We start from the raw sequence: 13,595 nt of genomic DNA on the forward strand, positions 1-13,595 counted from the left end.
AGCGCCGCGGGCAGCCAGCTCCATCCCCCATCCAGCCTCCCCCCTCTCCTCCCCTTCCCTGCTGCCTCCTCAGCAGGCACTCCAGCACCGGCAGCCTGGGTGTGGTGTGGGGCTGGATAGACGAGCATGGGGAGGAAGTTATTATCTCCCCTGCACAATGGGCAGGGTGAGTCACGAGTTTAAGGCCAAGCTTTTAACAGAAATTAGGCAGCTGGATGTGTATTTGGTACCTAAATCAAAAGGATTTGCCCGGGGACCTGCAGTGAGTCAGTGGCAGGGTGAGGAAGGGAGCCAGGCTCTGCAGGCAGCCAGCACCTGCCCATGCTGACTCGCAGGCTTCCGAGCAGCCTGAGAGCCAGGCCTGGGAGCTGAACTCACTCAGGTCCCTTCAAACAGCCTCTTCTCAAACACATCTTCCTTCTCCCAGCAAGAGAAGGCCCAACAGATCCAAGTGCCAGGTGCTGCACTTTGGCCACAACAACCCCATGCAGAGCTACAGGCTGGGGTTGGAGTGGCTGGGAGCTGCCAGGCAGAAAGGGACCTGGGGGAGCTGGCTGATGGTAGGCTGAACATGAGCCTGCAGTGTGCCCAGGCAGCCAAGAAGGCCAATGGCATCCTGGCCTGCATTAGGAATAGTGTGGCCAGCAGGAGCAGGGAAGTCCTTGTGCCCTGTGCTCAGCACTGCTTAGGCCACACCTTGAGTCCTGTGTCCAGTTCTGGGCTCCTCAGTTTAGGAAGGACATTGAGAGACTTGAAGGTGTCCAGAGAAGGGCAACAAAGCTGGGGAGGGGTCTGGAGCACAGCCCTGTGAGGAGAGGCTGAGGGAGCTGGGGTTGCTTAGCCTGGAGCAGAGGAGGCTCAGGGGAGACCTCATTGCTCTCTCCAGCTCCCTGAAGGGAGGTTGTAGCCAGGTGGGGGTTGGTCTCTTCTCTCAAGCAACCAGCACCAGAACAAGAGGACACAGTCTCAAGCTGTGCCAGGGGAGGTTTAGGCTCGAGGTAAAGAGAAAGTTCTTCCCAGAGAGAGTTGCTGACCATTGGGATGTGCTGCCCAGGGAGGTGGTGGAGTCCCCATCCCTGGAGGGGTTCAAGAGGGGATTGGATGTGGCACTTGGTGCCATGGTCCAGTCATGAGGTCTGTGGTGCCAGGTTGGACTTGATGATCTCTGAGGTCTCTTCCAACCTTGGTGATACTCTGATGCTGTAACTTTCATTAACCTCTGAAGGGATCCTACAGGAAGGCTGGAGAGGGACTTTGCATAAGGGTGTCTAGCAATGGGACAGAGGGGAATGGTTTGAAGCTGTGGGACAGTAGGTTTAGGCCAGCCATGCACAGCTCCTTCCTTATCAGTTCCAGCTGGCTAGCCCAGCTAGAGCCCAGTTAGCCTCACCCAGAGTGACTCTGCCACTAAGGCACCCAGGCTGATGGAGGGACACTGAGATGTGTGGTCCCACCCCTTCCTTTGGGAGATACTCCAGCTGCTAGAGGTTTAGTTAGAAACAGCCACCACATTTCTCATCACTCAGGACAAGGCTGCAGGGTTTGCTGCACTCATTGTGAGACCTGCTAACGGTTCAGGCCATCATCTCCAGCCAGGTGCACTTCTGTTGTCAGTGGTCCTGCAGGGAAGCCCACTCTGAAGGGACCAGGTCTACAGCAGCAGCCAGAGAACCTTCAGCAAACCACCCTCCCTTCACCTGCTTGCTGCCAGAAGGGGCAAACACCAGACTTACCCTGACCTCCCTGCTGGGATGGGCAGTGCAGGTGGAGACTCAGACTGTGCCTGGGGGTGCCCGTCCCTGAGAAATCAGCAGGAGCCGTGCGGTTCCCCGCCCGGCCCGACAAGCCCTCCTCCTGCCTTTTCAGCTCTGAGCTGGACTGCGCCACCAGGCACTTCCAGAGCGGCCGAGAGCCTGAGCCGCAGGGCAGGGGGGCGCTGGGGAGCAGGGGCTGGGCTTCGGGAGAGCAGCGGTAGCCGGCAGGATGCCCCTGAGGAAGGTGAGCATCGCAGGCTCTGGGCGAGGCGGAGTCCTCGGGCAGCAGCGCAGGGTCGGGCTCCAGGGGACACTTTCTTTTCCTTCGGTGGTGACGGCTCTGTAAGCTGTGTCTTGGGGGCAGAGGGACAGGGGATGTGCCAGCTGCTCCCAACCATCTGTTGGCATCTCCGCTGAAGTCCAACCTGTTTGGAGAAGCAGAGGGGGCGTGGAGGGGCTCCCGACCTCGCTGGGCACAGGCTGGCTGTCCTGCTGGACCTGCCTCCTGTAGCACAGGGCTGCTCTCCAGAGGCTGCTGGCAGTGCTGGCTTTTCTCGGTCCTCTTTTGCGTCCGGGCACCGTGGAAGCCAACCCTGGCCCCAGAGTACCTGGATCTGCGCTGCCCAGGCCCCTGCCCAGCCCTCCCGGGTGCACACTCCACGTCTCTTCTGTAGTGGTGGTGCTGGTGGTGGTGGTAGTGGACGTGGCTGAGCACCTGGGGCTTGGCTGGAGCAGCACCCCCGGGCACCATCAGGTCCAGGGACTTGGGCCGCGCCTCCCTGTGCGGCCGGGGCTGCTCCTGGCCGTTGTCCGTGGCGGGTCCCTCGGAGCTGCAGTACACGAAGGGGTCGTAGTCGCTGCTGAGGGAGCTGCGGAAGGTGGAGCAGCTGCCGTGGATGCCCTGCAGGCTGACGTCCGTGCAGTTCAGCATGGAGTCGCTGGAGGAGCCGTGGCAGGGCCCCGAGCTGGAGTCGCTGCCGGGCCCGTCGGCCAGGTAGCCGCTGTGGTCCGTCAGGTAGCTCTCCCCAGAGCCGCTGCTGTTGTGCTGGTGCCCGTGGCCCACCCCCCGGCGCGGGGCGGGGGCACGGTGCTGCTTCTGTGCCAGGGCCGCCTTCAGCCCCAGGCAGGGGGGCTGGGGCTGGAGAGAACAAGTCCTGTGGGGTGGCAGCGTCTGCCCACACGCCGAGGGGTTGGGATGCTGCTGGCCCAGCAAGCCCGGGGCCAGCGGGGCCGGGTGGCCGCAGGCGAGCAGGGAGGTGGCTGGCCTGTAGGGCATGTAGTGGATGGTGCCAAAATCCAGCTGGGAGAGCTCGGGAGAGTGGAAGAAGGGGTTGCCGTGGGCTGGCTCCGGGGGAAAGCTCCTGAGGTTCCTCTGAGGATAAGGGTGTGGGAGGTGGTAGAGGGCATGTCCCGGGTGCTGGCGGAAAAGGTGGAGTCGCCGTCCAGGCTCCATGTCCCGAGGGGCCAGCCTGGAACCGGCGGCCGTGGCCTGGTCCACCGAGTCTCTGGCTGTAGACAGAGAAGGGAGCATCCAGCACACATCCCACAGCCAAGCTGCAGGAGCCCCAGCACTGGCAAACTTCCACTGCACTACCATGCCCCACCTGTGCCCTGCAACTCCTCACTGCCGCCACCAAACCATCCCTGCACACTCAGCACCTTCCCCTCTGCCCTGACCCTCAGTGCCCACTTCCCTTCCCCACAGGTCCCAGGACTGCAAACCTCTTGGTGCAGGTCCCAGCCCAAGCTGCACACACAGAGGGCCCCCTTGCCATGCACACCACCCCCCCCCCACAGATCCTGGTGATACATTGACTGTATCCATCACCTGAGGCCACATGGACCTCCTGGGTATAGCTCCTGCAGCCAACCCCATCCCTGGGCAGGAAATGTTGTGTGTGAGCCCTACCAAGAATATTGAACATGCAAAGTGGACATGTGTGGTGTTGCTGAAGCCAGGGGTCAACACACTCCCGGTGAAACTCATGGGAGCACGAGATGATCCTCAGTTCCTAGAGAGAGGTGGAGAGAAGAGCAGCAGTGTAAGCAAGAGGAACCATGACCTAAGACCTGGGTGGCTTCTTCTTGATGGAAGTGAGCCTTGTAGGATGGGAAGTGGCCTGCAGCAACCTGGCAGCTCTGGTTCTGCTCACTGTGTGCAGCTCTAGGGAGTGAGCATCCAGAGAGCTGCTAGCCCTTGGGATCAGCGGAGTTTCAGGCTGAGGGCTTGGGAGAAGCAAACTCCACTTTTGCCCACTTGTTTTGACATGGATATCTTATGGGTGTTTTACCCTCCAGTGACAGCTGGAGAGCTGTCTTCAAGGAATCTGAATCTCCAGGCAAGTGGCTTGAGAAGGGGCAGGTCTTTTTTTGACCAAGGGGCAGCAGACCTCCATCAGTGCCAAACATCCCAAGGGCCTCCCGCCCCTGCTAGACTGGCCAGCTCCCACCACAGCTCCCAGAGCCATGCCTAGCCTGAAGCCATGCCCACAGCTTACCTGGCCATCAGTGAACTCCTCCAGGCAGATGGCACAGACAGGGGCAGAGCTGCAGCTGCTGGCTGAGTCCCACCGCGACGCCTGCCGGCACCTTGCCTGGTACCTGCGCGTGGCCAGCTGCCCGATGGCCTGCAGGGTCTGCTGCTGCAGGGAGTCCTGCCAGGGAGGAAGGAGGCTTCAAGGAGAGGCTCAGCCTTACCTTGCCATACTTCTCATTGCCCTTCCATTTTCCAAGTGGGATGGTCAGGAGCTTGGGGGCAGTACTGATTTCTAGAGGGGACTTTTTGTCTAAGCTGACTTAGCCAGCGGAGGATTTGTCACCAGCAGGAGACATCTGGCATTGGACATTCAAAACCACTCAGCAGTGCTGAAGTGTTGAACCTCAAAGGCTTGTCTTTCTGCAGGACAAAGGGGGCATTCTCAAATCTGGAAATACATCTGACTCTGCAACAGGTTGCCCAGGGAGGTGGTTGAGGCCCCATCCCTGGAGATATTCAAGGTGAGGCTGGACAGGGCTCTGGGCAGCCTGATCCAGGTGAGGAGGTCCCTGCTGACTGCAGAGGGGGTTGGGTTGGATGACCTTTGGAGGTCCCATCCACCCCAGACCATTCTATGATTCTGTGATTATTTAATTTGTTCATGTCTATTAAAAACATTCAACCTTCTACCCTCTATCAGCACAGAGCACACTGTTGAAACCAAGAGCCTGTGGCACAGCTCTGCAGCTCTGGGTGCTAGGACAAGCTCTGGAAGGTGCTGGGACTGCAGGCTGCAGTGCTGGTGGGGTGGCAAGGCAGCAAGGCCACTTCACAAGGGGTGCTGCCAGCCCATCTCAGGCTGCACAGATGGGCAGAGTCCAAGGGCATGAGATTGAACACATCTACACACTGGCCACAACAACCCCATGCAGTGCTACAGGCTGGGGTCAGAGTGGCTGAGAGCAGCCAGGCAGAAAGGGACCTGGGGGTACTGGGGGCACTGGTTAGGCCACACCTGGAGTCCTGTGTCCAGTTCTGGGCCCCTCAGTTTAGGAAGGATGTTGAGCTGCTGGAAGGTGTCCAGAGAAGGGCAACAAAGCTGGGGAGGGGTCTGGAGCACAGCCCTGTGAGGAGAGGCTGAGGGAGCTGGGGTTGCTTAGCCTGCAGAAGAGGAGGCTCAGGGGAGACCTTGCTCTTTACAACTCCCTGAAGGGAGGTTGTAGCCAGGTGGGGGTTAGTCTCTTCTCCCAGGCACTGAGCACCAGAACAAGAGGACACAGTCTCAAGCTGTGTCAGGGGAAGTTTAGGCTGGAGGTGAGGAAGAAATTATTCCCAGAGAGAGAGACTGACCATTGGGATGTGCTGCCCAGGGAGGTGGTGGAGTCCCCATCCCTGGAGGTGTTTAGGAAGAGCCTGGATGAGGCACTTGGTGCCATGGTTTAGTTAGTCATGAGGTGTTGGGTGATAGGTTGGACTTGATGATCTCAAAGGTCTTTTCCAACTTGGTTAATTCCATTCCATTCCATTCCATTCCATTCCATTCCATTCCATTCCATTCCATTCCATTCCATTCCATTCCATTCCACTCTATTCTATTCTATCACTCCACTCATCCCTGGACTGCCTCTGTCTCAGGTGGTCACATCTTCAGTTCACCCAGAGGCAGTTTTACCCTCCCAGCCTGTGTCTGCCCCTGCCTGTGCTGCTCTGCTGTTTGCTCAGGCACCTGTGCTGCAGGAGGCTCCTACCTGAGTCCTGTTCAGTTGGCACTTTGTGCGGACAACAAAGATCAGAATGATGACGACCACAGTGCTGACCACCGTGAGGAGAATCCACACATCATAGTCTGGCTGTGGGGAGAAACAGGCAAGAGGTTACTCCAGTGTGGCATGGGGAGGGAACTAGAGGCTAGGCAAGGGAGTTTCCAACTCCTCCTGATCCATGGCCACACTCTACTTCCTTGCTTTTTACCGGTGAAAGGAACAAGGCTCAGCCTTTCCTGCACATTCCAGCAGGAATGGACTCTCAGCTGCCTAGAAGCCATGGTCTGAGGCAGCACAAGGTGAAAAAATCAAGGCTTGGTCTCACCTGAAGAGGGAATCCCTTCACCTCACTTGTGATGTCTGAGCAAAAGAAACTGAAGAAGCTGAAAGTGCTTCTGAGCCTTTGTTGGCAGCACGTCATGGCAGTGCTGCAGAGACAGCTCCTCCCAAGGGAGGAGGATGGAGGAGCTGCTGGAGGAATCCTTCAGAAAACTAGAGGGTTTCCCCAGCTCCCCTTCCCTGGGGAGGAAAGCTCATCATCTCTGGGAAAGTCCTGTTGCTGGGAGGGAGGATCCAGAAGGGAATGCTGTGTCTCTCACCCAAGCAGGTGGCTCCTTGACCTCTATCTTCACGTGGGCCTCTCTGTTCTTGTTCACGACGCCCATGAGCAGCTCAGCATCATGGCCCCTGATCAGAACCACAGGCTGACTCAAACCTCTGGGCTTCCTCAGCTGTTAAGAAACAAACACAGTGAGAGATGGTCCAGAACAGCCTGAAACAAAGACTCTCCCAGCTCCCCAGGCACCTCTGCTTCCTCCCAGTGCTTCTTGCACACGCTTTAGAGCCCGCCTGCTCCCCCAGACTTGCACTATCCCTCTATGATGAAACTCTTCCTCCTTCATCAACTCTTCTGCAAGGCTTTCTTCATTTCCTCTGATGGTGCCTCCTCATGCACAACTAGACACTGCTCAGTGTTTCTTGTGCTCCTCTCTCAAGCCCCTGTGCAAAAGTTCTTGGTCTCTCTTCTTCAAGGTGGCAACTGTCAACAGCGCAGCTGAGAGCTGCCTTTGCTGCAGAAATGCTTCCTCTTCTCTTCTTGTGAGGCCCATCAGTGCTCCCCCTCCTCCCTCTGTCACCTGCAGGACAGAGTTTTTCACCACAGGCCAGGCAGCCTGGCACAGCCTGGCTCAGAAAGTGTCCAGCTCTGCTCTCTCCTCCAGACTGACCTGAATCAGGGTGGCCATCTGACCCACTAACAACTTCCAACTGAGCAACCTCAGCATCACCTCATGGGCCTGTGCTCACTGCTGCATTTCTCTGGCATCAGAAATTGAGTTACAAGTGCATGAAAGAACCATGAGATCCAGCAAGCAGGAGTCAGTCCAGAGTTTTGATAAGCACAAGCACCAGCTCCCCTCTCTGCCCTCTTCATGATGCTGGATGCTTTCCAGTATCCCTTGATGACTGGGATGGAGAACCAATTCCTTTCCAGAGATAACAGCAGTGTTGGTGGAATATCTCCATGCTCTTAAAGGTCTTTTCCAGCCCATTTCACACTAAGTCTCTAAACCAATGTTGTATTTGCAGCAGTATCACCAAGAGCACAGCAGGGTGGCTGTGACTTTGCCTTGCAAACTCAAGAAACCAACTTCCCCTTAAGGTACAGCAGGGCTGGGAGGGGATTGGGAAACCTGGGACTGGACAAAAAGTGTCCAGAAAAACTCTAGCTGAGCAGACAGTGTCCTTGAAGAGCAACAAGGTGCTGTCCTGCTTGTGCTGTGCAGAGACCTGGACGTGCCACAGAAGAGCAAAAGAGAAAAGCCCTTCTGGGAGTATGGATGAGCTGGGACACAGCACACTGTGACAGCTAAGCCTGCAGTACGCTCCTGAGACTTCCCACTGCATGCTGGTGGCTGGTGGGGTCTCCCCTGGGCATGTTTGGGGTGGGACAGGGGTTTAAGCTGCGGTTTAGCTGATGGCATCAGCGAGGTCTGTACCTGGTCAGCAGCGCTTTCGTCGTCGGTAATGTCGAAGAGGATGGCGCGGGCTCCACGCTCCCCGGCCAGCTTAGCCTGCCCAGAAAGAACACAAGCTTCAGTGGACAATTTGTACCTCTGAACTGACAGCTACCATTTGGATATGTACCTGCCACCCTGGAGAGAGCAGCAGAAGCACCTGCTGTTTGGATTGAGAACACAGGTGACACCTTGGAGAGCCAGAGCCGCAGCGCCCGCTCTGGCTGGAGCTTGCCACCCTGGGGAGCTCTGCCCTTCAGAGCTGCTTTCTCCCTGTAGCTCTGGAGGTAAATTAGTTCCTGGCCTTGCAGTCACAGCAACCCATAAACCTAACCACCAAACTCCCCAGCTCTCTGTGCCCCTTTGCTTCAGAGCTGGAGTTGCTAGGCAAGGATCTTCAGCCTTGTTAGCCCTGCTGACCACTACACAACCCTCCCATGCCAGGAGAGCAGAAAGCTCTGCAGGTCCCCACTCCTCACTGTGCCTGCCCCAGCTGGGTGGTGTTTCTGGACTTGTCCCATACACTTCATTCCTCCTGGTCCCTGTTCCACTCACTTATCAGGGAGAAGCTCAGGTGATGCCTGGGCTGCAGGTCTGGTCTAGGACTAGGAGCAGGGCAGCGTTTCCCAGCCCACCAAGGAGGGCAGCTTTGAGACCCACCCAAACCACCTGGCTGAGGTCAAAGCACACCGCCTGGAGGACCTTGTGGGGTCACCCACGTCCTCCCACCAAGCCCTTGGAGCCCTCCAGGCAGGCAGAGGCAGGCTGTTGTGAAAGGGAGACGGGAAGGTGAACAAAGTGCAGGGCTGGGCCACTCTTACTCATGCGGGGCCCTTTGATCTGCGCGTCCTGTGCAAACAGGGAGCTGCCGCAGCGGCTGCAGCAGTTTGCCCACAGCGCTGCCAACCCCAGCTCGGGGGGCAGAGGTCAGAGCTGCTGCTTCCCAGCTGCACCATCAAAGGCAGGCGCCGGCTGAGCCCAGGGAAGGGGCATTCCCAGCACCGCAAGCAGCGGCGGAACAGGTTCAGCTCCAGCCCTTGCTCAGGGTCCCATCCCTGGGAGCAGTAGTCCAGGTGCTGGTCACCTCCGTGCACCTCGTCAGGGAGAAGCTGGGTGACAGAGGTGGGTCTGGGGACAGGGATGAGGATGTGAATGGAGGTGCAGATGGCTGGGAAGAGCGCAGAGGCAGGGCTTGAAGGCTGATAGGATTTGACACTCAGGGTTGGGCTACCAGATGGGAGAAGCTGCAAAAGTGAGATCAGAGGCTTGGGGCAGGGCTCAGAGCCTGGGGTCCTGCCTGGGATCAAAGAAGCCCCAGTGTGTGTGGGATCTCTTCAGCCACATGGCGCAGCTCACCTCCTTCCTTGAGGACTGAAACACTCTTGGTGCAAAAATGTGTTTCCAGGATGATTTAGGAGGTTTCAGCAGCCTGTCAAGCAGACTTGCAATCAGTGGTTCACCCAGCAAACAAAAATACACCAAAAGAAGGACAAGTGATGCCTCAGGACGACAAAGAAATCATGTTAAATTGATTCCAGAGCTGTTCTCCATGCCCTCCTCTCCCCTCACAGACCAAACACCTTCCCTACTGGCTTTAGCTTTGGATGCTGAAGCAGGGCTAGAATTTAAGAGAGGAGAGGCAGGAGAGTGCTGGGTAGGTGGCTGGTGGAGTTATCCTGGCCAGGGCTGTCTGTGTGCACCTCTTGGCTGCCTGACAGCTGAAGCAGAGGTTATGATAACACTTTGCACATGGCTATTTTTATCAGCATTGATAGAGCACTGCAGTTCAACATGCAAAGCTCTACCACAAGGAACACATGCCAGGAAAACAAGGCTCCTGCTCCAGCAAGCACCAGCCACATCCCACAGCTACATCCCTGGCCTTGAGGAGAACTTGTCTAGGGATTTTGAGGAAGAGATCTGTATGATGCTGGAAGGAAGGAGCTTGGCAGAGGCTTCTGGAGAAGCAGCCAGGCAGCAATTGCAGGGGGATGGAGGAATCAAGGTACAAGGCAGGGCCCATGGATGTGGCCAGCTTAAGGAGCATCTGTCTGTATTTCATGGCTAAAGCAGTCCTGGTGTGGAGAGAAAAGCTGTGAGCCTCCCTGGGTGAGATTTTGGAGCAGAACTTCCTGCAGACAGGATGGCAACCAGTGGCATGTTCAGCTGGACCTCAGGCTGCCCCAGCATACTCATGGTGGTAGATGTCCCATCCCTGGAACCATTCCAGGCCAGCTTGGACAGGACTCTGAGCAAGCTGCTCGAGTTGAAGATGTCCCTGCTGACTGCAGCAGGGTTGAACTAAAGACCTTTAAAGGTGCCTTCCAACCTATGATTCTGTGATTCAACACCCAGGGCTGGATTTGGCTCTGGTGGCAAAGCAGTGATGAGTAAAGGCCAGTGACCTGCCTGTCACTTTGTCAAGTCATGAGCATGGTGATGGACTGCTTTGGTGGGGTTGGTGGTCTTAGAGAAGGGGCCAGGGTTAGTGAGGATGAGCACAGTGCAGCAATGCACCATGTCTTGTCCTCCCTGTGCAGGCCTTCCTCAGCTGACCCCTGGGCTCAGTACCACACTGGCACTGGCAGTGATCAGAGACTCCAAGATGAAGGACAAAACTAGCAAACCAGCTTTTAAATCTTTTAGGTTCATGACATGGCAGATGAGTCTTTGAAGCTGCTCCTTCCTCCTGTTCAAGATCCTCCACAGTAGCTGCACTGACCAAACCAGCTACCGCTGCCACCAACCTCAGACCACTATGATGTCCTGTCAGGTCATGTCTGGATGGACACAGGAGAGTTGGAACCCACAGCTGTGCACCTGCACAGCCCTCAGTCTCAGGACTGTCCCAAGCTGCACTGGAAGCCCTTGGGTTCACTCTTTGTCTCACCAGCCTTGTGCATCTCTAACGCTGACAGGTGGGACCAGGCTGTCACCCAGATGTGGGACAGCTGGCAGCAGGTCAATAACTCCAGCACACTGGCTTCTGCTAACAGCTGGCATCAGCTCCACAGCAGCAGCAAACCAACCTCAGGTTTCCACCTGGTTCCAGAAAGGGACAGGTGCTGCTGCCTGGCTGCCCATGCAGATGGGGGGAACCAGCCCAGAGGTGGCAAATCCATCAGAGCCTCACATCCCTTCCCTTGCTTCTGTTGTCACAGCCTCTGTGAAAAAACAACCTGCTGTGCAGGAACAACTGCTTGCTAAAAGCCTTGCTTGCCTTCTTTAGCCAAGCTGCAGGGAGGACACAAAAGGACCTTGTCCCCATCCCAGCATGTCACTACCAGCAGAAAGCAGAAACAAATGTGGCACCACCTGCACATAAAGAAAGATAAAGCCAGGAAGAGCTAAACAAGGAGTTTTGTTTGCTATGCTCCTGGAAAACAGCACAACATTTAGTGCAGAGACAATAAAAGCACGTGGTGAACCTCTGAAGGAGAAGCTCAGGCTGGCCTTATCCATGCAGCTTTATCAGAGGCACAAAGATGTTAAGGCTTAGACTGACCCTCGTTCCTACCTGACTTCCTTATTGTGGCAGTGACCTCAGCTTTTGGCACAGCAGCTGCTGCTCACTAAAATACCTCTTCCACAGGAGACTTGATCTGAAGACCTCAGAGATCTCCCATCCCTGTGTAGTGTGGATAGTGGCCCCAAACTGTCACAGAGCCATGGCCCCACACTGTCAGAGCTGTGGCCCCACACTGTCACAGAGCCATGGCCCCACAATGTCAGAGCTGTGGCCCCACACTGTCACAGTCATGGCCCCACACTGTCAGAGCTGTGGCCCCACACTGTCACAGAGCCATGGCCCCACACTGTCAGAGCTGTGGCCCCACACTGTCACAGTCATGGCCCCACAGTGTCAGAGCTGTGACCCCACACTGTCACAGTCATGGCCCCCCAGTGTCACAGAGCCATGGCCCCACACTGTCACAGTCATGGCCCCACAGTGTCACAGACCTGTGCCCCCCAGTGTCACAGAGCCATGGCCCCACACTGTCACAGTCATGGCCCCACACTGTCACAGAGCTGTGCCCCCCAGTGTCACAGAGCCATGGCCCCACACTGTCACAGAGCTGTGCCCCCCAGTGTCACAGAGCCATAGCTCACTGCCAGTTTGTCTGGTCTGCATCTGTCTGGGCTGCTTAGAGCTGGTTCTCCACGTGCCTCATCCAGTGAAGCAGCACAATGTGATTCCTTCTAAAGACAGGGCCACAGGAAGTGTTTTCTGTGTCCATGTTGTCCTACAGGATAGAGGACACAGGGAAGCCCAAAGCCCTCAACAGGCTGGTGTGCAAAACAGGAGGGCATGAGGCTGCCAGGGATATTGGGAAAGGTCTGAGCTGTCCCAAACAGGCTTTACAGATTGAACTGGGTTGGAAGGGGCCCTCAAAGGTCATCTTGTCCAACCCCCCTGCAGTCAGCAGGGACACCACCAACTAGGAAAGGCTGCCCAGGGCCACATCAAGCCTGATCTTGAATGTCTCCAGGGATGTGGCCTCAACCACATCCCTAGGCAACCTGTTCCAGTGTTTCACCACTCTCACTGTGCAGAACTTCCTCCAAATGTCCAACCTAAAGCTGCCCTGCTCCACTTTCAAACCATTTCCCCTCATTCTAGTGCTACAAAGCCCTTCTACAACAGCTCCTACTCAGCCTTCCTGTAGGTCCCAAAGAATACAGAGAGATGGGTACTGGGGGTGGCTGGCACAGTGTCTCCCCAAAGGACCTGGCACAGGTTGCCCAGGGAGGTGGTGGAAGCCCCATCCCTGGAAGTCTTTAAGGCCAGGCTGGAGGGAGCTGTAAGGAAGCTGGGCTAGTGTGAGGTGTCCTTGCCCATGGCAGGGCAGGATGATCCTTGAGGTCCCTTCCAACCTGACAATTCTGTGATTATGTGACCCTGACTGCCAAGGACCCTGCTCTAGCTTTGTCCATTTCTCTACCTTCCAACAGCTCTTTCCTACCCTGCTGCCTCCTGCTGCTCTGTCTCTTCCCTGCACCATGGGCTGGGGCCCCTGGGGGCGGTTTTGCACCTACCTTGTTAGCCAGCGACAGGCAGGGGTTGGGGTCGCGGTCGGGCTGCTCCAGCTTGACGATGGTGATGAAGCCTGACTCGGTGTGCTCATCCTCACTGGTGTTGCACAGGGACAGTGGGTGGGACTGCAGCACAAAAGCAAAGGGAAACTCAGATCCTGGGGCTCAGCACCACAAAGGATAGCTCAAGGTCAGAGTCCAACAAGATGACATTGAACAAATCCAAGTGCCAGGGGCTGCACTTTGGCCACAACAACCCCAGGCAGAGCTACAGGCTGGGGCCAGAGTGGCTGGAGAGCAGCCAGGCAGAAAGGGGCCTGGGGGTACTGGATGACAGCAGCTGAACATGAGGCAGCAGTGTGCCCAGCTGGCCAAGAAGGCCAATGGCATCAAGAATAGTGTGGCCACCAGGAGCAGGGAGGTCATTGTGCCCTGTGCTCAGCACTGGTTAGGCCACACCTTGAGTCCTGTGTCCAGTTCTGGGCTCCTCAGGTTAGGAAGGACATTGAGACACTTGAAGGTGTCCAGAGAAGGGCAAGAAAGCTGGGGAGGG

At 56.7% G+C, this 13,595-nt stretch overlaps 1 protein-coding gene across 1 annotated transcript in view; it reads right to left on the reverse strand.

Annotated features, from left to right (window-relative positions):
- Positions 1–1,566: 1,566 nt before the first annotated feature.
- Positions 1,567–13,595, reverse strand: part of RNF43 (ring finger protein 43) — a 68,882-nt gene continuing 56,853 nt past the window's right edge. Inside the window, exons 2-9 of the mRNA XM_054166979.1 lie at positions 13,046–13,168; positions 7,991–8,065; positions 6,593–6,724; positions 5,979–6,080; positions 4,253–4,408; positions 3,664–3,766; positions 1,734–3,263; positions 1,567–1,619 (exon numbers count right to left, since the gene is read on the reverse strand). Of these exons, the coding sequence (XP_054022954.1) occupies positions 1,567–1,619; positions 1,734–3,263; positions 3,664–3,766; positions 4,253–4,408; positions 5,979–6,080; positions 6,593–6,724; positions 7,991–8,065; positions 13,046–13,168 (2,274 nt within the window). The remainder of the gene's footprint in view (positions 1,620–1,733; positions 3,264–3,663; positions 3,767–4,252; positions 4,409–5,978; positions 6,081–6,592; positions 6,725–7,990; positions 8,066–13,045; positions 13,169–13,595) is intronic.

This window comes from Dryobates pubescens, chromosome 13, assembly GCF_014839835.1.
Source record: "Dryobates pubescens isolate bDryPub1 chromosome 13, bDryPub1.pri, whole genome shotgun sequence".
Classification (NCBI taxonomy): domain Eukaryota; kingdom Metazoa; phylum Chordata; class Aves; order Piciformes; family Picidae; genus Dryobates; species Dryobates pubescens.